Source organism: Lichtheimia ornata (genome assembly GCF_029851405.1).
Source record: "Lichtheimia ornata isolate CBS 291.66 chromosome Unknown scaffold00022, whole genome shotgun sequence".
Classification (NCBI taxonomy): Eukaryota; Fungi; Mucoromycota; class Mucoromycetes; order Mucorales; family Lichtheimiaceae; genus Lichtheimia; species Lichtheimia ornata.
The window spans coordinates 332,164-354,613 of record NW_026695342.1 but is presented as its reverse complement, the minus strand read 5'-3'; the positions used below and the strand labels follow the sequence as shown (position 1 = coordinate 354,613).

The following is a 22,450-nucleotide window of genomic DNA, read 5'->3' as shown; positions in this document are numbered from 1 at the left end:
ACCTGCAAACGATTGTCTTGCTTTAACCCATCATGTCAATCCTACACTTGCCTTAATTCGATTGTCTTTGACTGAATGCCGAGTTCCATGGCGTGTACACAACCTTCTTGTCACTCTCTTACAACACACGAGTCTCTCGACACAAAACACGCTCTTGTACGCTTCTCTGCCACGATCAAACGTAACAGCATTCATTGCAGGAGTTGCTATTCGCTCCATTGTCTCAAGCAGCGTTCACAACCTTGTCATTCTACTACAACACACGCTCTTGCACGTTCCTCTGCCACGACCAAACGCAACAGCAGCTGCCATTAGCGAGGTCTTTTCTCCATTGTCTCTTGCCTCAAGTTACTTGCAGCGAACTGCCTTGTGGTATTTATTACGTGAACAACAGATAGCCATTGTATACAAACAGCTTTATTTACGTGTAGCAACTTGCTTTGGTTCATACGGTTTCCAGTGGAGTTTACCATATCAGCTATCAAGTACGCTGCAATACAAGCAATCCTCACCTGGTCGAGCCGCGATAGAGAACGGCCAAGAGATCGATCAACACCCGGATCGAAAAGCAAGCATACCAGCAGCGATCCCATGGCTCTTTTCAACCAACATGTTGGATTTGATGGGTGGATGCAATCAAGTGCAGTGATGAGATTTCTTGGAATGTTGCTTTGGTTACTTGTCGCGTCGTCAGCAGGAGGCTACATCATGTCACGTGGAAAAGGCTAAGGATGATGATGGATTGGATGGGATTGACGAGAAGATCTTTTATCTTTGACGAAAGAAGGTGTCTTACAGCCATGGATGATATTGGAGTGCTCAAGTCAATGCATGCAGCGGCTACTTTACAATCATGGATGAAGGATGTTTATCACGGCAGCAACCAAGAACACAATGACACAATTATCCCTATTGCCTCTACGTGATGCACCCGTATCTCATTCAATTTACTTTACTGTTCCTCTATCGTATCTACTTGATAAACATCCACACTACCATGTCTTATTCTTCGACTTATGCATTGATGTTCAAGAGGGTATCATACTATAAGTTTATATGTACAAGATGTGGATCACTTGGTTAGCTTCCGGATTGAGAGTGGAATAGAAATACGAAGGTCGGGAAGCGTGATTGGATCATTTACACCATCGTGTCGAGAGGCTTTTATTCTTTATGTCACATTATTGCGTTCATTACATAAAGCTCATATTCACATACTGATAAACGAAAAGAAGGGTAGATCCTCAAATGATTGTGCATACGAGCAAAGCGAGCTAATCTCTTTTGAATACTAAAAAGCGAATTTAGCTTTGAATGTGTCAGGCACATAAAGGGATTACCCAGCTAATACATAAACGTTTAAGAGACTGATGGCCTGGAAGGCTCTACAGTCGTATTCGTGTGCGTATAAACATTCTACTTTAGGATGATACATAGTGATTTCGATCATCAATGAGACCATTTTTGAAGGGTATTGAGTATGCCTCATGCACTTGGTTACACCAAAGTGTATAAGCTTTGCAGCAGACGACGTTAAAAAACATCCAGAAAACGTTGGCTGGTATGTAGAACCTGCCAAATTACTGCCAACATTGCCCTCTTACTTATAACAAAAGTTTTCATAAATTGTGGAGCTGTACGTAGTACCGGCATGCGTTTGACTATGATGTTCTTGCAATTTCTACATTAATAATGGGCGGATAAAACGGTTCTATAAGCCAATTGGACGCTCCTATCAACAACAATATCCATGATATCACCGATATCGTCAAGTTAGAAAAGGGGATCATTGAAATCAATGACAATGAAAAAGGGGAGAAAGCAGTAATAAAAGTTGAGAAAAAGACGAAGCGCCGTCTTATATCCTGTGACATGTAAATGCATGTATATCACCATCATGTGAGCTCACAGTAGCCCCGTTCATCTTGCATCGTTTATCCCTTGCTTTGTGGATCAGCGTTCCCGTATGAGTAACATGTTGACAAAACGAGCATCTCTCCTTGGTATTAAACATGGTCCTATAATAGCAGCAGCAGCAACAGCACTGCAATGGACGATTACTGCATCATACAAAGGATACAGCGTCTTATTTGCAAGCTGCATGCATCAACATATCTAAAGAATAAACACACACACACGCGCACCCATTCGCACAAGCATTAACTTGGGAATGCATGAAATAATCAACACCTGTATGTTATATCCACTCTCCCCATCCGGCATTATACCCCTTATTTCTGTAGGGGTTGGCTTTAGTTTGCCACACCCAGCGAGCTGCATCATTTACACACCACCACCACTGCCATCATCACCACACCACATTATGTACTATCATTATCATTATCAACCCAACCTTACGCATGCCCCTGTATTCTTTTGTTTCTTTTTCCTTTCTTTCTACATTTCAGCAGCACCAGGCGATTTTGTGTGTGTGCATGCTAGCCCGCGGATGAAATGCACAGCAGCAAGCGTTCTTTTAGTTGCCACTGCCCTCGTCTCTCTTGTAGAGTGTACTTCATCGGACGATGAGTCTACGGTCAATAGAATTCGTGCTGACGAGAGCCATCTACGTGCACTTGTCGTTATTCTTTCGTTGACGGGTGGTTTGGCTATTGCTTTTGGACTTGGTGCTGGTATATGCTTGTATTGGCACTGTAGAGCATTCAGGCGAAGAAAACTTCGAAAAAGTCAATTACAGCAACAGCGGGATGAAGAAGTATCAGTACTACCTATGCAAGAAAGTCAACAACAACAACAACAATCAACACCCGTTGACTTGCCAGCAATTATTGTCACGTCCCCTAGTGAAAACATTACTCCATTGACGGCTATTGAGAATAACGATACTACTACAGCGTCATCCAGCCCCAGCTTGGTTCCCATGACAACGGCTACGACAACAGCTGCTCAACGGCCATCACAACCTGTCATACCTACACCTCCTGATACGAGCACAGTACTTGAAGAACCTGGGCCATCGGCACCATCTGCCAAGGAACTCCTCATCGGTCAAGATAACAATAATGGGAATAATGCACACGCTGATGATTCGGCCATTGTGTTTCATAGCGAGTGTTGTTGCCAACATCCAATTGTACCACCACCACCAGCCTATTCGCCATACTCTTATCCTCAACCTCTTGTGTTGGATCCTGACACTGCACCTGCTATTGCATATGTCAACAGACACATGTAAAAAGGAATGCAGGGATTACTTGCTCTTCATCATTCAATGACGTACCATCGCAGCAAAAACATCATTTAATATAATGCTTTCGGTAAAAATCTAAAACTAATAAAGCAATCATCATCTAATAGCTCCTAAAGTCATCTGATGACATTGGGCGTTACATGCGCTTATGCGTCGTTCTCCAAGGCGAGTACCATTATCAAGAGAGCATTGCCGTATGCATGTTGATGATTGTTGGAAATGGATGCTCCGCTTTATACTTTCAAAAGTTGCTGTTGGGCCTATCCTTTACGTCATGGCATTGATTGGGATACAAAAAGCTGTTATGTATGCAAGTTCCAAATGACGCGTGTAGTTTGTTATTAGAGCTGGCAGGAGGGGCTATGATCAATGAGCAAAAGCAGGGTGCCATTCTGGGAGCACAAGGTGGTTTATAGCATGGTATGCATTTTTTATTGGATTGGGTGTAATGTTTCGATGATAAAAGGGGGGAGAAAAAAGAGCCAATGTATGTGTATTTGTTGTTGCACGCTATGTCTGAATAGTTTTGCCAATCCCAAACATTCTTCCTAGGAAGGAGGATCCGAATGATGAGGATGATGATGATTTGAGAATGCGTTTGTATCGATCCAAGTAGTCAATTTGCACCTTGTTGAAAGAGCCTCGTCGTTTCCCACGAATGTATTCAATGGCATCCAAAGGTTTCATACCCATTTCGATTAAGGCAATGGCGACAAGGAGTGGGGCACGTCCTATAAGAGAGTTAGGATGATTGCATAAAGATGGCATGAAACGAGGATTAAGGGCTTACCTAAACCAGCCACACAATGAACGGCTATTGTGGATCCAGGTTGTTTGTTCTTTGTTGTCTCTACCAATGTCAACCAAGCACGAAGCACATCCGGCGGAGGCTGTGGCAGAAAATCAGTTTCAATGACACCAACCCCCATGAAATAACAACAACAACGACACTTACTGTACCGCCATCCTTGAAAGGTAGATCCATCACACCGATGTTATGGGACTTTACACGTTCAGCATTATAAGTGGGTTGGCAACAACGAACCACGGTGGTGACGTTAAGCTGTTCAAATTGTTCGATGTAGAAATCAAGGGTTGATTCTGTTGGGCAGTCAAGGATAAGGAATCGGATGGAGGATTGTGGGCACTCAATAAGTGAAAGGACTCGAGTCAAAGGCGAGCGACTTGTTGGCATTGCGTATCGTTGTTTTCTGTTATCGACGTCTAGTGTAGTGGTTGCAGTGTTGACCATGGTTGTTTCAAAGGCTTCAAGGTAAGAGTCGATGGATAGGGTGTATCATGAAATGAAATGTTGTTATCTTTATCAGATTGCAGCGTGGCACGCATAGAATAGATATAAAGTGGGTAACAAATGGACGTTGTAAAGAAGAGAAGAGAAGAGAAGAGAAGAGAAGAGAGAGAGAGAGAGAGAGAAGGAGATTAAATGGCTGCCAATGCAGAGTTTTGATTTTCAAATAGAGCAATGTGGTGGTGAAACATAAATAGTCCAGTTGGCCTGTCGTAGTGTGTGTGTCATCAGCATCCCTTTGGCACCAATCTAAAACTTATATATCCCAACTGATATTCTCCTTTCCTTGACATGCTGCCAACTCATCGTCTGAGTATGCCCAATGAAAAGGCTGTCTATGACGACGACAATAAGTATGACAAGCTCAATAACAAACCCGTTCGAGGAATAAAGGTTAGGCTCGTCGTCCTGTTCTCTCTTGCAATCGCTCATCATTCCCAAGGGCTTGGCAGCATTCTTGAAACCACGACAACTCATTCTACTCATCGCTTCCATCGTTGCTATCTGGATCGTCTATCACCATTCCAATCCACCTGCTACCGACGACCTTGTTGCTGATACCACCACCACCTCCTCTTCCTCCTCAACCATCGACACCGATACTAGCAACAACAACGATGACCTTCTCAACGGCTACATTCCTCCCATTCCCGATCGACCTTCAACCAATGAGGATAAGATAGACTGGCATCGACCTGAGAGCGATACGACAAAGGGCTCGTCAACACCACCATCATCTACAGGACCTTATTTATTCACACAACATCCTCCATTGGCGTCGTTACATCACGTGGATGATGCTGATGCAGCCTATAAACAGCAACGAATTGTAGATGCGTTTCGACATGCTTGGAAAGGATATGCCACAGATGCATTTGGCAAAGACGAATATCAGCCATTGAGACATCAAGGACGTGATTGGGCCCCTGGTGGTATTGGACTCATGATTGTGGATGCCCTGGATACCATGCTGCTAATGAATTTGACCGACGAATACCAGCAAGCTCGTGAATGGGTTGCAACACGATTGGATTTTGACAAGAAGCAGGATGTCAATGTGTTTGAGACCACCATCCGTGTATTGGGAGGATTACTATCAGCATATCACCTTTCAGGAAATGACCCAGTCTACCTCGAGAAGGCCACCGATTTGGGCCAACGTCTTATTGGAGCGTTTCAAACCAATTCAGGCATTCCTTATTCAAGCATCGTCTTATCCACTGGATTGCCATTCACAGCCCATGTACCTAGCAGCACGGCTGAAGTCACCACCATCCAACTCGAATTCAAGTATCTCAGCCATTTGACAGGGGATTACAAGTATTGGGAAGCTGCTGAACGAGTCATGTACAAGATGAAGGATTTGGTGGATGCTGGTGAGCCTACTATCGATGGATTGGTCCCCATCTTGATTCAGTAAGTGGATAAGAAGAAAACATGGCGTGTGTGTATGTGTAGCATAGCAATAGCTCATGCATATCTATTTGTATTAGTCCCATCAGTGGCAAATTTACAACATCCGAGATCCGGTTGGGTTCGCGTGGTGATAGCTATTATGGTCAGTGTATTAACCCCCCCCCCACTCTCCCCTCCTCCACCCGCAACACCTTACTAAGATGTCTCATTCATTTAGAGTACTTGTTGAAGCAATACCTCCAGACTCAGAAATCAGAAACACTTTACATGGACATGTATCGACAATCAGTGCGTGGTATTCGACAACATTTGCTCGCACGCAGTCAACCCAACAATCTTTTATTTATTGGTGAGCTCCACAATCTCAATTCCCTGGGACAAATCTCTCCAAAAATGGATCATTTGGTATGCTTTATCGGTGGCAGCTTTGCTCTCGGTGCTACACAAGGTTTACGTCTTGCACAAGAGCCATTGATGACCCATGTCGACGAGCAAGATTTGGAACTAGGACGCGAGATCACACGCACTTGTTATGAAATGTACAACACCACGGCGACTGGTCTTGCCAGTGAGATTGTATACTTTAATACCCAAGAAGACAGTCAACAAGATATATCCATCCATCCCGGCGATCGACATAACCTCTTGAGACCTGAAACCATGGAGAGCATCTTTTTAATGTATCGAATCACTGGTGATCCCATCTATCGGTATGTATACACATATATGATTTTTCTCTATGGCAGGACCCATTGAACTTACGAGAAAATACATGTAGTGAATGGGGTTGGAAGATCTTTGAAGCATTTGAAAAGTATACCAAGCTCCCTGGGGGTGGCTACACTGCTTTGAGAGATGTCACTAGCATTCCTCCTACGCAGGATGATCGTATGGACACATTCTTTTTGGTATGAAAAAGTGTATATTTTCTTTGAAAGAGGATGCATATCACTGATAACATGTTTCTATATAGGCTGAAACGCTCAAGTATCTTTATCTACTCTTCAGCCCTGACGATATGATCCCTCTCGATCACTATGTATTCAATAGCGAGGCACATCCTTTACCAGTGTTTTCTCCCAATAAACCTTGAGCGGGTCGGCAAGTTGCCGTGACGACTCTCATGTGTGTGTGTGTGTGTGTGCGTGTGTGATGGTTGATTGGAGACCGCTTGTTGATAAGCGTATTGTGTACCCACTTTTTTTGTTTTCCTCTTTCTCTTTAGTGGTTGTGTGTTCTTTGTGTGCCTGACTTGTTGGCTGATCAAGAAAAAGTCTTTTTCCCTTTACCGCACACCTTTTATTTTCCTCTCTTGTTCCCTTACTACACCCGCACATATATCCTTTCTCTTTTTCATGGACACCGTTATGCAAGAAACCAGTGTGGCAAGGGTCTACGCTCATGTCAATGCCCAACAACCCCGAGAATACTACGATTACGAGGAACTCCAGGTGACATGGGGGTAAGCTCTTCTATCCATGTGTTTATGGCATCGAGGCTGACTCTCTCACTAGTAACCAAGACCACTATGAAATCTTTCGCAAGATTGGCCGTGGTAAATACTCTGAAGTATTCGAAGGTGTCAACACGCTGAATGGCGAAAAGTGTGTCATCAAGGTCCTCAAGCCCGTCAAGAAGAAGAAGATCAAACGTGAAATCAAGATTCTCCAGAACCTCACAGGTGGTCCAAACATTATTGGTTTATTGGACGTTGTCAGGGATGAACAAGTAAGTAAAAGTGGATAGCAACTAGGCTACTAGTAGTGGTGGTGGTCGTTGTCTTGGGAAGGATCAATGCTAAAGGAGGGGGCCTTTTACATTCTATAGTCTCGTGTCCCATCCTTGATCTTTGAAAGTGTCAACAACACCGAATTCAAGATTCTCTATCCACGCTTCAGTGATTTCGATGTGCGTTACTACATGTACGAGTTATTAAAGGTAAAGTACTTGAAAGGATGAAGGAAAAAGAGAATATGTGGATGAACTCAAAGATTGTCTATGTGTAGGCATTAGAATACTGCCATTCGCGTGGTATTATGCATCGGGATGTTAAGCCTCACAATGTCATGATCGACCATGAAAAGCGACAGGTAAAAAGGAAAAGGAATAGGAAAGGTGAACTTTTTTTACTTATGCAACGTGTGTATCACTTTAGCTGCGTTTGATCGACTGGGGTCTCGCCGACTTTTATCATCCAGGCACAGAGTACAATGTGCGTGTTGCATCTCGGTGCTTCAAGGGTCCCGAACTTTTGGTTGATTTGCAATTGTACGACTACAGCTTGGATTTGTGGAGTTTTGGATGTATGTTAGCCGGCATGGTTTTCCGCAAGGAACCCTTCTTCAATGGTCAAGACAACCACGATCAACTTGTCAAGATTGCCCGTGTCCTCGGCACACAGGAATTGAATGCTTATCTCAAAAAGTACAATTTGACGTTGCATCCCAATACTGCAAAGATCATGGGAAAGTAAGTAAAGGATACAACGTATATGAATATACATGCATTGGGTTAACGTTTCTTCTTCTTTTAGCTATGCACGTAAGCAATGGACCAAGTTTGTCAGTGCCTCGAATCAACGTTACATGTCGGATGAATTGTTTTCGCTTTTGGATAATTTATTACGGTACGATCACCAGGAACGTTTGACAGCCCAGGAGGCCATGGATCATGTCTTTTTCGCACCTGTGCGCGAATTCCATGCACAACAAGAAGCATCGTAAAGCACCACTATTTTGTCTTGTTCTCCTTTCCTTTCAATCGCCAACGCCATCACCACCACATTCAATCATACAAACATTACACTCTCACCTATCCACCACACACCTACACACAGCGCACTATTCACGCCTTTTTCTACCCATCCGCCTACGCAACATGCGACACTTGTTTGTCTTTTACAGCACTAACAACAACAACAACAACACACACACACATGATTTCAACGCACATGCTCATCGGATAGTCTTCCATCATTCATGTACAGTAGTAGTTTTAACGCTTTTTCACGAATAAGAGTGTCAAAAGGTATTACACCAAAACAGGGCAATGGAAGAACAAGGAAATGGAATTCTTGGAGTGACAAGTGCATGTGAGAACGACAATTCAATGGGGGCTTTTGTTGGTGACTGTGCGCGTATAAGGTGTTTTGTGTGTATGTGTGTGTGTGTGTGTGTGTGTGTGTGTGGTGTGTGGTGGTGGATAAACATAAAATGCGCACACGCGGATCGGCATGTTATAACATGGAAGACTTGTCCCGACCATTACACAGCACACTGGCACATTTAAGGTTTGACAAGTCTCTTCCTTGCCTAGAACAAATGGGGTGTGTGGTTTTATGAGTTTGGGGGGTCCACTTGTCTGCAATCGGTTGTTCGCCTCCGATGGCTCCGGGTTTACATGCACATGTAAAAAAATAAAGAGAGAGCGAAAGATTTGAGGTGAGCCTGGATCACTGCATATCAATAAATAAAGCTGTATCGATCATGGACATGGGTTTATCATCTCTCCCTCGGCGTTCGTCGTTGGGCAATGGTGGCATACAACAATAATGATGATGCACCACCACCACCACCATGATGCTGTCATGTTATGTATATCACACCACAAAGGAATTAGTATCAATCGGCTATCATGGTTCAATCACAAGGGGGTCGAAATCGCTTGAAACCAATTCGTCTTATCCCAAAGGATGTTGATCATCCGCATAGTGTGTATATGTGTACGTACGTGGTGTATCGTTGGCTTCCTCCTGCGAGATGCAGTGGCGACCCCAGTTACCACCCACTACCACCATCACCACCAAAGCGATGGTTCTATTTTTGGGGGGTTCGATTGAGGAGATGAGCGTGTGGATGAAATAACAGTGATGCGCAGTGTGTACAGTTATAGTTGCACGGGCGCTCTTTTTCCATCTTGCTGCTCTTGTCCAATTGCCACATATGGGCCAATTTGAACCCGTGGCCTGTCGTGATGATTAGAGTTAGAGATAACTGTTGTCAAATAAGGATGGCCATATAAAGAGCTCTTTATAGATGGAAAATAGAATAAATCATTTACAAAAGAAGGTACTGCGTGTGGGTGTGGGTGTTTTTTGTGTTCGTGTTAATTTGCTTGCCGTAAAAAAAAGATAAGAGGGATTGCATGAAAGATGTGATGGGTTGTGAAAATGAGAAATGAAAAAAACATGGTGTAAACTTTTGGGTGGTGGTGTTTCTTCTGCGCCGTTAAAGAGAAAAAGAAAATACATGACAAGGGAATATGTACAAACGAGCTTAAAGCGTAGAGAGAATGTACGATGTGTGTTGTTTTTTTGATGGATGATGTTGGTGCATGTGTGTGCGTGTGTTTTGTGCTTCCAATGACGCTACGTAGGAAACGCCATCATGTTGGATGTATGTCGATGAAATGGGTTTTGTCGTCGTTCACTTGAGATAAGGGCATACTCTTCTCTTGTGTCCATACTTGCCACACCAAGAACTAAAAGAGAGAGAGATGTCAATAGGCTATTAGGAGTGTATGGGCGATAAGGAAACTTACCATTGACCTCCTTGAAGATTCAACGGTCGAACAATTGGATAGGACATTATGCTTTGGATATTGTACAAAGAATTAAAGAAAAAGGAAAAAAAAGCTTTTGTTCGATAGGATGCAAGTAGATCCGGTTTTATATAAGATGGGCAATCAAGACAATAATAAGGTTTTCTCGAACGCCAACAAACATGTTGAGAAAGCCTGCTCGATATGATGAACAAGGTTGCATCTACAAAAGAGTGAAATACGGATTGGGGGGTCGTCCGAGTGAACCGGGGGGAAGGATGAGTGGTGGCATTTACTAATGTGCCCATACACCAAACGGTGTGGAACGCCTACGGATCATGGGTGCTTGTTGCTCATCCTCTTTTTTTGCTTGCTTGCTCACTTTTGCATCGTATGACGATATCCATGCGTATGTGTATACGCTAAGGAAGAATGAAATTTGAAAAGGGGAAAAGGATGGAATACAAAGAAACAGAGGCACACACACACACACATGATGGTAATGCGTATAAATTGAATCTTGTACCCAAGCAAGTTATTGGGGAAAAGGATCGAGTTGTCATTGAACGACCAAAAAACACGCGCACGCATATACTTACGCACACGACAGCCTATTTGACATGTTGTATTCCAGAGAAGATCGATATGGTGCAACCGTTGATGAACGGTCTTACCTTAAACAAAGCAACCCGACGCCCACGCTTTTGTGCAACGCACATTGCCTCGCTTCACTTGATGGTTTCTGCTATGAGCACTAAACACAGCTTTGTCTTGCTTTTGACAAGGATTGCTATTTTCTCTAATCGTCCGTGCCACATGTGTTTTTCCTTTTCTTTTTTTTTCCCAACCATGATGATGGCAACGCATCGTCATTATCAAGTCAGCAGCCTATCACCCACCAATCCTACTTGCTCAAACCAACAGCATGATGACTCCATCATTACGCCCATCTTTTCAAAACGCCGTCGTCGTCATCCATGATGCGATGTCACAGCAGCAGACATTGGCAAAACCTTACCTGCACATTGTGTCCCAAGGAGAGGGAAAGGGATAAAAAAGCTGCAGCTAAGCATGTAGACGGAGCATTAAAGCTGATGATGAAGGTCGGCGGTGATGATGCTCTCCTTTTGACAGTTCCGGTTTCACACACGTTGGTTGTACATATATACACACGCACGAGGTTATACTAGTATCCTAGGAGCATCTTAGCGTGGGCACATGATTCTTCTATATGGGACAATGAAAAATGGTGTGCTTTTATTACAAATGTAGAGATGTGGTTTGTGATTGTTGTATGTTGTTAACAGAGATGGTTGATCATGCCGAGGAAAATAAGGAATAGCAATGAACGCACTCGTAGGTCGCCAGCGACGCGGCGCCATAAAGATGGCTTTGAAGGTAAGGGCTGTTGCCATGTCTCATCGTCCTCAGGCTTGGTATCGTCGTTATCTTGCACCGTGGTTGGCAAAAGTGGCACGGCGTCTTGTTGTTGTTGTTGATTGGAGGAGGATGTCGTTGAGGATGTGTTGGAGAATGAAGCATTATTTGCGGATGAACAAATCCATTTGGTAATAGTGCCTGTTGCTTGGTTAAGGTGATAACATACAAGCATAAAGATGCAGCTAGAAAGGGCGAGGTTAAAGAACCAGCCGAGACCCACTGCCCATGATGGATCGGTGAGGACAATCAACAAGCCTTTGGTGTCTGCTGCGAGCCACATGTGGAATTGACCGATAAAAGTCTCAAGGGAGCATTTGCCGATGAATTCAAAAAAGCCGGAAGTGGTGTTTCGAAGGAAAACGGTAGCATTTCGTAAAGTGATAAAAGCGAGAATGGGTATCCATGAGATGTAAGGATGATACAACGTGTATGCTTGTTTGTTGGGTTGTGACAATTCGAACCAAAAGAACCACCATAAAGCGAGGCATGATATGATAGCCAATACGGGCTTGATGGCAAGTGACCAAAGGGCGTGCTCGTGTAACTTGTTCTCATTGAATTTGAGCGTAGCATAAGCAAACACCATACCAACATAAACAATCCATGCATCAAGTGCCAATCGGAACCTCCATTCAACAGCGTCCCAATGAATGTTGAACAACACCTCAAGTGCCTGGAACGTTGCTTCAAGAATACCTGGCACGTGAATAAACACTCCTGTTAAAGCACCCATCACCAGGATCTTGGCGAAAAGGAACCACGCCTTGGTATTGTGTTTATGGCCAATGTACATGGTTACCCAAATCACGCCGAACCAGAATGAGACCAAGGGCGTGAAATAGTAGCTGAGATAGTTGGTGTCCATCACATACTCGAGTACGAGGGTCAATAGGTTGAGTCGCACCATAACATTGAGTACACGAGCCATGCCAAAGTCGGCCTTTTTGTAAAAGAAGAAAAAGTGACCATAGCCAGTCTGGAACAGGTAGGCAGCTACGAGCACACGCATAGCATTGTAAATGCCTGGTGTTTGGGAAGCACCTGTAAAATGGTACACAAGAATAATGATCTGCATCCAGCCCTTCCACTCGTCGGTTTGTGCTCGATTGAGGAATCCTTGATCGCCCTCCTTTTTACGTCGTAAGCTCACGATGCCACCAATAACCATAACCAACATGAGCCATCCAAAGGTTGATGCATCAAATTTCTTGAGATGCTTGCCAAACAAATGAGAACGGTCACCAATGTACATGTAAACCACGCCCAAGCCAAAGATGAAAAGTGATGTCAGGGTGGTTGTTTCAGAAGGATAAAAGCGGCGCATAAATTGGATATGGGAATCTATATGTGATTGGGGTGGATAGTCAATATACCATCATCCCTCATCATCGAAACCTAACCCCATCATCAATAACTTACCAGGGCTAAGGACATAGAAACCAATAGGGATCCAAAGTAAAAAGTACAACAAAATCAAGTTTTGGTACCAGGCTGGTGTTGGATATTGCATACAGCATGTATTGGCCATGGGGAAGTGCTTTGGTAACAAGTCGTTACATCGGTAATTGAGACCCAAGGTGGCCTGGACCGTGGTTACGGTGGGCTTGTAGTGCAAGCCATCATCCGTTTGGTTGACTGTTGACGAGCAAATAGAATTCCAAGCAAAAGGAACAGCGAATGGTGTTTGAATATCAAGGGTGGGCTCCTTGCCTTTGAGGTAGTTGTTCATTCGATTGATCTTATCCATGGTGAATCGTTGTTGTCGTACAGCGTTGAGACGATCGAATTGAGGGATTTCGACCGGGGATAATAATACAGCATCAGCGACCTTGCTTGAAGATTGTACAGCATCCATCACACGATCCACACCCTTTCGCCATTCATCAAAGTATCTATCACCGAGATGTCGCATATACCAAATGCCACTACCAATGACCAGCAAGCTTGGGCGGTTGTCAGGATCGGTAGTGTTGAGCATCTCCACCGTGCGAGTAGAGTTGATATATGGATCCCACCAAAACTCGAATGTCATTCCATGCTCCTTTGACTCGTACTTGCGATCAATGTGTAAGGGTCCTTTGGTATCAATCTCACGCACCATCCGTGTCAACGAGTAAAACTGCTCACGCATGATCGAGTCGCCAACATAAAGGACCCTTGAGTGATTGAGACATGTCGAGATCTCCTTTGCATTGTATGTGTGTGGCATACATCCTGAAGGCTGCCATTTGGTATACGGCTCCTCTAGCCACCATCCTTCATTCAACATTCCATTACACCTTGCTCGATCTCGAGGATCTATGGAAACAACAAGAACATGAGTGTGCCTGGTTTGGTATGTAAAAGAGCAATGCATGACATACCTAGAATGAAGCGGGTAACGGATAAAAGAAGGACGAGAAAGAATGTGAAGCATGCTAATAGTTGTAGTATCTTTGAACGAGTGGAGATTGCAGAGTTGCTGCCCATGGCGAAACGAATGGGAATGTTGAGATGGAGAAGAAAGCTCAAAGTCGACCTGAAAGGTGGAAACGCTGTGTGATAATTGCTCTTGCCATTCTCCGGTACGACCTTACCTTTTATGGATGGTGCGTCGATCCTTTTTGTATCATTTGCTTTGTCCCCCCATTTTTCTCCTTTCTCTCATCATCAACCCCCATTCTACTTTTACAGCCCCTGCTCTCATTTTTCTACTTTATTTTTGATTCTTGTTACTGTCATCAACATGTTCAAAGTCTCTCTTTCAATCTTCTTACCTCTATGCTCGTTTTTGGATATGAAACATGCTATGTGTATTGGATAAATCGATTGTCCTACATCCCCATCACGACGTCTTTTTCTTTTGAGTCTCAGCCGCTCCGCAAAGGAAGCTTCCGTGTGAAACCTAAAGACTCCACAACGGGAGATTGTGCTCGATCGTACCTTGAAGATCTTCCGCTCAACTCATCATTTGTTTGTTGTTGTTCTTTGTTTTGGCTTCTTTGTGTTTTTCATTATCAAGCTTATTTGATGCATATGCAATGATCCAGGGAAATACGGCAACGCAGGTACCAAAGTCTGGTGACATGCAAAAACCGGGTTGTTCTTCATAAGACAAATGGCTGGATAAGAATAGTCGATAGTTTATTAAGTCATAGGTGATCTATTCCTTTCGTGGTAAAGGTGCAAGAACTTGCTCAAACATCACCCATTTCACCCTTACCATCGCTTTTGCTTGGCATGCACGATTTGCATTAATCATTTATCATATACGGCAACTTGTTGTTGGTATCGCATCGTTCTCTTTTTTATTCCATTTCTATTTCTGAAACATAGCCATATACTCCTGATTAAGAAAATCACGGTTGGTAATGTTCTTGCGCATCTCTTTGATCACTGTATTCTCATTCACATAAAGTGAACGTCTCTGGCTCTTACTATCAGTAGGTGCAGGTGCCTCATCGACAGATACGCCCAATACCCGGTCTAATTTTGCACTCTTGAAGTCAACGCGCTTCTCCAAGTAAGGATAGAGCATGCTGGGATCAAGGCGGGCCAAGTAGCCTTCAGACAAGATGGATCGGAGGATCTCGGGCTTCACTAAGAATATGTTGCCCAGCTGTCGAAGCATATCAAACATGTCGTTGAGGACGGGTATCTTGAACATTTGGATAACTTCTTCATATTTGGCAATGTCCCTAAAATTGATCACTTAATACCTTGCTACACTACCAATGTCGTCATGCCGTAGGACATGTCCATATCAAATACTTACTTGGTAACAAGCAATCCTCCCGTGGGTGTCACATAGAACTTTTTAAAATGTTCCAACAACATACTACCGTACATGTGCATTGATTAATCCCGCCGTCCCATGGTATCCAAACATCCTCTCCCATATCATCCTTGTATACTTACGCATGCAAATCCTGGCCAATCTTGAATAAAAAGGTCTCGAGATTCTTGCCTTGTAGTGACTTGACGGCAGCACGATAAATACGAGTGATAAAGTCGACAATTTGCACGCAAGGCTGGAACAACACTTTTGGTTAATGATGTGTCACAAGAGAAATCCAAGTTATCATGTATACATTACCTGTGTGCCAGTGCTCATCATGATAACATCCTCATCTCTTGGCTTAAAGTCGTTCCGCTTTTGACGTGATAGCAACTCTGTGAGCCACGAAGTAATACCATCCAACTCCTTTTGCAAGACGTCGTTTGATTTGCCTTCCAAAGCACCCATAAACTTGTTTTTGCTGCCGAGAATGCTTCTGTGAGTCGAAGGTGCGCTCGCCACCAGGGGCACAATGGCTGTCTGGAAATGCTTTTGCACGAGTTGGATGACCTTGGTTGTGTTCGCCACCACTGGGAAACAGCTGGTATCGGGTTCCGGTTTGCTACCAAGTTCTTCAATGACGCTATAAAAGGTATTATTAGCCATTTTATCTTTTGATCAAAGGATAAACATACTCGTCCAAAGCAATGTCGAGGTATTTTGTACCAATGAAATCGAGAAGCACGCTGTAGAGAAACTGGATGGATGTTGGTCTGGAATGTGTCAACAAAGTGTCAATATATAACTCCGCCTATCTGATAATGAATGATCCACTCACAATTCCTGGGAATCGGTAAGCTCCACACAACGCACAATAGCCTCGGCATGAATACTGAGCATTCGCATAATAGCATCGCGCGACAAGAGCTTGAAGCCATCATCATCCACGGTGACCAAATTGGCACTGGTTGTGTTGGTGTTTCTTTGGAAATCAGGGCCGGCTGTTTCAAATGGATTGGTGGAATTGGGTGATGCTGGTTCTCCAACAGGTGAAGTAGCTGCTAACATGGTGCCTGAGGTTGATGCTGATATTTGATTGAGCGTACGTGTCAACACGGATTGATTCCTTGCCGAATTCTTTTTTCGCTCTTGCTATGATATTCAACCCCATTGTGAGCACACACAATCAACCAATACCATTTTTAGCGTGTCTCATTCTTACCATGTAACTCAAAAACTCAGCAATGATTCTTCCAAAGAGCTCATTCAATGAAAGCTTTTCCCGTGAAAGGTAACGATCACTCTCGGTGTAAGGTACAAAGAGATCATTCATGCATCGATCCAAGGCCTCTTCAGGTGAAGCGGCTGTGACAAGGCCACTCATATCCGCCGTGCTGTTCAAGGATACTTCTTTTGAACAATAAAACTTGAGATTCTCCACAAGACGCTTCGTTTCGGCATGGGTCGATGATAAAGTACGCAAATACGCCAATTGTGAATAGCGCTCAGCTCGTGACAATAGCAGCTCAATATGGTTTTGTATCTATAAAGTGACATCCACATGGTGTGAGCTTCATTGTTGTCCCACCATCCTATTTGATATCCTTACCGATTGCGCAAACACGCGTTGAAGAAACACTTGCATGACCGTAGCAGGTTGAGGAAAAACAGCAGAGATGATCCCAGCTTCTTTGCGAACCGTAATTCGGATATCATCATACAACTTGACGAGGCTGGTGTCTACTTCTGGTGGAGGCACATTGGGATTCGACAAGTCCAAATTGCTAGAGTAGGATTATGCGCGTGTTAGTGTAACCTTACGATGCATATACAAACATACAAACTTACTCTTCGGATTTCCGGAGCTCCTCCATTTCTTCAAGCTTTTGATTTGACATGAAAAACTCGTGTTGATTCACATACATCTGAACACATGATGCTCCACCATTGAACTCGAAAAGGACCTTGGCTCGATGCTTTATAGAAACATCATCAGATTCCTTTGTTCATCGCATCCAATTTGACATGATGACTTACCCCCATCACACGAGCATCACCTTCTCGATAGGCTCGGTCGAAATCTTCAAGCATCTCCTTTTCAAAGCTCTCGCAGAACTTTTCGATCCCAATTCTTGCCTATCCATTAGACTTCCATTAGCCAAGCCAAGTCATGTGGCATTCCCTTTGTTCCATTCCTACCTGCACATCTGTATTGACTTCCTTGGCAACAGCATTCAAGCGACGACAAATGACAGCGGCCTTTTTGACATCCATGTAAGTTGCATGACCCTTTCTTTATCCAACACCATACATCATTTACCTTAAGTTGACCTTCCTCGCCACCTTCACATAATAAGCTAAGACGCTCCGAGTTGCCTTCTTGAAATTCCATAAAGTACTCGATGATATCACGACTCTCAGATGCACGTGATCGTTGCTTGTCAATCGTCTCAAGTTGTTCACCGATGCGGATGGCAGTGTTACCCACGTCGCCAATACGAGTTTCCAAGCTGTCATAAGCATGATAAACATCCTAGGATATACATGAGTCGTCATGATCCTCATAGATGCATCGGGTCATTTTCTTACCTGGAAAGCACCTTGCATGTCGGCGATATCCTTCTTGTATTGATGCTCAACAGCCTGCGTAGAGCTTTCCAATTCATCGCATTGTTCTTGTACCCGGGTTCTCAGTTGCTTCAATTCCTCGAGGACGTTTTCAAACGTTCGAATGAAAGGCTTTGGGTCAAAGGCCGCTATCGTTGTGCATAATCAATAAACAAGCCTAACAATAGCCTCTGAATACACACCTGCACCACTATACTGCTTCGTTTGGCTGATTAGATCGCTGGATATCTTTTCCATAAACTCATCGGTTGACATGTTGCCCTAGAGAGTGTATATAAATAAGGCGATGAGCATTCCCGCCAGCATACGTCGTGTCATTGTCGATGGAACACACACCTTGAAGGTGTCAATGGATAAGAGCTTTTTGACATTGGGAGAGAGATCGTAGAGCCGATTCGCTGTTGGTCGTGATGGGGCTGACATGCTGTGCACGTGGTGGTGGTGGAATGGAGATGCGACCAAGAAGAGGTTCGAGTAAAGCGGAGGAACAAAATGCGTAGAGTCCACATACGAGCGGTTGCACAAATGATATCCTGATTTCTCCTGCTATCTCCTGCTCATTTGCATAATTCTTAATTATCACTCTCCACACAGTTATCAATCTCTCGTATAATGATTCTCTACCTCATATTCAACTTCAAAAAGCATTCAATTATACTCTCATGACATCCAATCCACTCTTCAATGAAATACGAAGCCCCCATTTGCGGAAGATGCTTACAAGCTATCCATGCCCCCATAAACCCTTTGCACATGTGTCCTGTCTCCCATATATTACCCCCCACAATTCTTTGCCATCGTTCTCGGTATTTCCATTGTTCTATCCAGCAACCGCGAATAGCGGCATTGCATTGGTGGTGTTTGGTTTATTTGAACTGGTTTCTAATGACGGGGTTCTTCTTTTCGTGGACTTGCTCTTGGCCTTCAGGGGAACCAGGAATCTTCTTCTCCAAGCCCTACATGGAGCACACACATGTTTCAATCAGTCATCTCTCTCTCTCTTACGTCGTATTTGCTTATGATGTATCATTCCAATCACCCCGCACTTGATTTGATCGATCCAATTTCCATGACAACTTACCAACTTCTCGAATACACATTGATTGAAGGTGGTCTCGGGCTTACGGCAAGAGTAGAATTGTTGGTTGTGGTTCTCGAGACATTGCCAGTGGGCATCGAATTCCTTGCCACAGTTCTCCCGCAGCTTTGTGATGCTAAATGGTGAGAAAACGCGTACGTTTGGATATGTGAGTTGTCGTATATAGATCGTTGATAGCGTCGAGAGAGTGTCTGCTGATGCTTACAGGTCAATAGCACATCGGGTCACCTTGCGACCTTCCTTAAGGCAATGCTCAGGATCGTTGCTCTCAGCCTTGCAGAGCATGAAGTCGTCATTGTAAGCTTTGCAGTATTGGCCAATGAAGAATGACGCGCTCTTTAGGGGTGCTGATGTAGCGCCAACTTCGTCGACTTTGGGAATGTTGTCAGGAAGAGGCGTGGGATCAACGAACTGCTTTTCGGTAAGGTGGGATGGCTGTTGGGACGACATGAGTGGGGAGTGGGGCTACAAAACAAAGCAAGAAAGCAACGTTTTTTTTCTTTAGTCTCCATGGACACAGTATGCGTACACACACATACACCATTCTCCATTCTCAAGCTCTACTTGATATCACCACCACAAACCCATCTTGATTCTCACCACACCAATTATACCTACCCTTTCTGCACAAGGAGATATCGGTTGTGGAAGGTTTACCTTCACCCTAGACCAGTTGGGCTTTTTTTGTGACGTGTGTGCGCCGACCCAACCGGACTTGCCCAAACGCTCTTCTAGATGTCCCTAATCGTATCCAAGGAAACCACACACAATGTACAACAATAGCGTATAATAAAAAGCAATCACAACGTATAAATGTATTTGATTTCTAAAAAGTACAGAGTATTATTATACACAGGGCGTCCGGAGTGGGATATGGGTTTGTAGATGTTGAAGAGATGAATCCATAATGTCAGATACAAATGCATAGCCTGGGAGTGCATATTCATAATACACCTGCAGCTCTGATGCTTCCTTGTTTGACATGAAAGAAAGTATAGGTGAAATGGTGGATGGCACATGATGATCATCGGGCAAAAATGATGCTACTTCATCGAATACTCGGTAGAAGTTGGACTTGAGTCGTTCAGGGATCTGGGCTTGTGGAATAACAGAAATGCACAATAAAGAATACATGACATGGCCCATGACAATCAATGGCACTGTAAAGTAAAAAGAAAATGAATAAGACGATACCATCATTCCATCCATACACAAATACTTACTCATTTCCTTATTCTTGTCGAGCTGTGTCCACCGATTCAATACAGCAAGCAACATGTCACATGATTGCACCGTCATAGTGATGGCACGTTGCCGAATCACCTCCAATATTTCTTCAGCTTGGCCATTGTTTTGTGGAGATCGTGGACTTAGCATATTGGCGTGGACCATCATATTCATGCAATGGGTAAAACCAAACACCATAAATTGTAATTCGTTGTCAACAAGATCCAGCTTCTCAAAGATCTCGGAGGAGAATGGGTTGTTGCAAAAACGCAAGTCCTCGGGTAACGTCGACCACCATTCGCATACCACAGTCTCATATCGTAGCACTAGATCCAGATTAACCTCGCTTGGAATACCACGTATCAGCCTTCTAATGTGTGGCTATACATAAAAAGATAATGTCCACGTGAGTAATGCTTAGCAACACAATGACGACAACATAGACACGTACCATTGTTTGATGGATATAAGGAGATTGTGCCAATCGACCCAAATGATTAAGCGCACCAATAAACTCGTGATTCTCCTTGCTCTCGTCTTCCAATGCCTCCATTGGGTCGCCGCATGGGATATGATCATCCGTTTCATCCAACAACATCGAAAGCATTTTCATATTATGCTCAACGTGCACTCTGTGTCGTTGAAACATGGCACGTTCGAATTTCTGCATATGATCAAGACCGGATGATTCGATATCTTTGGCTATCAGAGAGGCGATTGTTGCTAGGCGACGTGCTTCGGCAAACTGAAGTCGAATAAGGGATACATAAGTGACAAGTAAAGAGATGGTGATGACCGTTTCAAGTCTTCGCTCTGGATCATCAAACATGTCAAGTAGCAAATCTCGGCATTTTTGATAAAAGAAATCTGAGAGCTGTCGCTTTTCTTGAGCTGTGTAATCGATTCCCCGTCGAAAGCTTCCAAGCATGTTGACACACACAGCCATGACAACAGGGCTTTTGAGTGGATCATCGAGCGAGCGGTAATAGGTCATGAAGGTAGGTGCATGTAATAAAGGTATACGATTGCTGTGGCATTCAATATGCAAGTTGACAAGCTTATCAATGATGGATCGATAGTCGTACATGATAGGTAATTCCACTGGTAATAATCGCATGCGAGAATGGCGTAGACTTTGTTTTGAAACAAGACGCAATGCTGAAGAGACGACATGAGCTGATGTACTCTCAAAGACCACTGATTCGTTGGCAAAGAGACTTGAAAAGGGCGAAAGGTAGCGGAAGGATGCTTGGCTAAATTGCAATAATTCATCGATGCTGCGGATACTCGTTTCCAGTCTCACAGTGCCATCCACAATACTAAGCTTCCAGTTGGGTTCAGCTGATTTAGCAACATTCGTAAACACTGTATCTTCTGTTGCTGATGATGATGCTGGTGTCATGGGTGATAATGCACTGTATTCGCTATCGGTATCGCTATTGCTGCTGCTACTACCTGCTGCGCACAAGGCAGGCACCGAAGCTGCACGAATGGCGGCTTCAAGCTGTCGCATCTCTGCTTGCAATGCTGTAACATCGCTCAACCACCTTTGAATGTCTCTGGTACCATCGACCATGGATATATCGTATTCGTCGTCTTCATCGGCGGAATCGTCGAATTGCACACACTGAAGCTCGAGTCTCGAACACCGAAGACATATTGTTGAAAAGGGCTCCCAGACACATTTTCGTCGTCGTTTCTTGCAGTCTATAGGCTATACGGTGAGTGAATGACATAATTGAATATGGACCAGGCTTCATACTAGTAAGATAGAATACCTCGACAGGGTGTATTACGCGGCATTGGGAAGAAAAGAACAATACA

General features: G+C 43.8%; 8 protein-coding genes across 8 annotated transcripts; 3 read left to right on the top strand and 5 right to left on the bottom strand.

Moving 5' to 3' along the window:
* Positions 1 to 2,449: 2,449 nt before the first annotated feature.
* Positions 2,450 to 3,196, top strand: O0I10_005550 (uncharacterized protein; the record flags this gene model as incomplete). The annotated part of the gene is made up of 1 exon (XM_058485589.1): positions 2,450 to 3,196. One exon carries the CDS (start codon positions 2,450 to 2,452, stop codon positions 3,194 to 3,196), a length of 747 nt encoding a protein of 248 aa, XP_058343736.1.
* Positions 3,197 to 3,721: 525 nt separating this feature from the next.
* On the bottom strand, positions 3,722 to 4,463 carry O0I10_005549 (uncharacterized protein; the record flags this gene model as incomplete). The annotated part of the gene is made up of 3 exons (XM_058485588.1): positions 3,722 to 3,942; positions 4,002 to 4,101; positions 4,167 to 4,463. 3 exons carry the CDS (start codon positions 4,461 to 4,463, stop codon positions 3,722 to 3,724), a joined length of 618 nt encoding a protein of 205 aa, XP_058343735.1.
* Positions 4,464 to 4,811: 348 nt separating this feature from the next.
* On the top strand, positions 4,812 to 7,029 carry O0I10_005548 (uncharacterized protein; the record flags this gene model as incomplete). Its single annotated transcript, XM_058485587.1, has 6 exons — positions 4,812 to 4,913; positions 4,963 to 5,936; positions 6,014 to 6,078; positions 6,154 to 6,646; positions 6,715 to 6,844; positions 6,910 to 7,029. The coding sequence occupies 6 exons, from the start codon at positions 4,812 to 4,814 to the stop codon at positions 7,027 to 7,029; spliced, it is 1,884 nt and encodes a 627-aa protein (XP_058343734.1).
* A 262-nt stretch (positions 7,030 to 7,291) lies between these two features.
* Positions 7,292 to 8,659, top strand: O0I10_005547 (casein kinase II subunit alpha; the record flags this gene model as incomplete). The annotated part of the gene is made up of 6 exons (XM_058485586.1): positions 7,292 to 7,398; positions 7,451 to 7,664; positions 7,764 to 7,874; positions 7,943 to 8,026; positions 8,092 to 8,405; positions 8,470 to 8,659. The coding sequence occupies 6 exons, from the start codon at positions 7,292 to 7,294 to the stop codon at positions 8,657 to 8,659; spliced, it is 1,020 nt and encodes a 339-aa protein (XP_058343733.1).
* A 3,116-nt stretch (positions 8,660 to 11,775) lies between these two features.
* O0I10_005546 (uncharacterized protein) lies at positions 11,776 to 14,384 on the bottom strand (the record flags this gene model as incomplete). The annotated part of the gene is made up of 3 exons (XM_058485585.1): positions 11,776 to 13,256; positions 13,335 to 14,213; positions 14,279 to 14,384. The coding sequence occupies 3 exons, from the start codon at positions 14,382 to 14,384 to the stop codon at positions 11,776 to 11,778; spliced, it is 2,466 nt and encodes an 821-aa protein (XP_058343732.1).
* An 829-nt stretch (positions 14,385 to 15,213) lies between these two features.
* Positions 15,214 to 18,723, bottom strand: O0I10_005545 (uncharacterized protein; the record flags this gene model as incomplete). The annotated part of the gene is made up of 15 exons (XM_058485584.1): positions 15,214 to 15,592; positions 15,670 to 15,732; positions 15,813 to 15,925; positions 15,991 to 16,315; positions 16,368 to 16,445; positions 16,511 to 16,824; positions 16,895 to 17,215; positions 17,282 to 17,456; positions 17,521 to 17,648; positions 17,710 to 17,808; positions 17,872 to 17,931; positions 17,993 to 18,205; positions 18,262 to 18,428; positions 18,483 to 18,561; positions 18,637 to 18,723. 15 exons carry the CDS (start codon positions 18,721 to 18,723, stop codon positions 15,214 to 15,216), a joined length of 2,601 nt encoding a protein of 866 aa, XP_058343731.1.
* Positions 18,724 to 19,166: 443 nt separating this feature from the next.
* Positions 19,167 to 19,849, bottom strand: O0I10_005544 (uncharacterized protein; the record flags this gene model as incomplete). Its single annotated transcript, XM_058485583.1, has 3 exons — positions 19,167 to 19,256; positions 19,382 to 19,514; positions 19,605 to 19,849. The coding sequence occupies 3 exons, from the start codon at positions 19,847 to 19,849 to the stop codon at positions 19,167 to 19,169; spliced, it is 468 nt and encodes a 155-aa protein (XP_058343730.1).
* Positions 19,850 to 20,245: 396 nt separating this feature from the next.
* On the bottom strand, positions 20,246 to 22,429 carry O0I10_005543 (uncharacterized protein; the record flags this gene model as incomplete). The annotated part of the gene is made up of 4 exons (XM_058485582.1): positions 20,246 to 20,559; positions 20,623 to 21,007; positions 21,078 to 22,333; positions 22,405 to 22,429. 4 exons carry the CDS (start codon positions 22,427 to 22,429, stop codon positions 20,246 to 20,248), a joined length of 1,980 nt encoding a protein of 659 aa, XP_058343729.1.
* Positions 22,430 to 22,450: the final 21 nt, after the last annotated feature.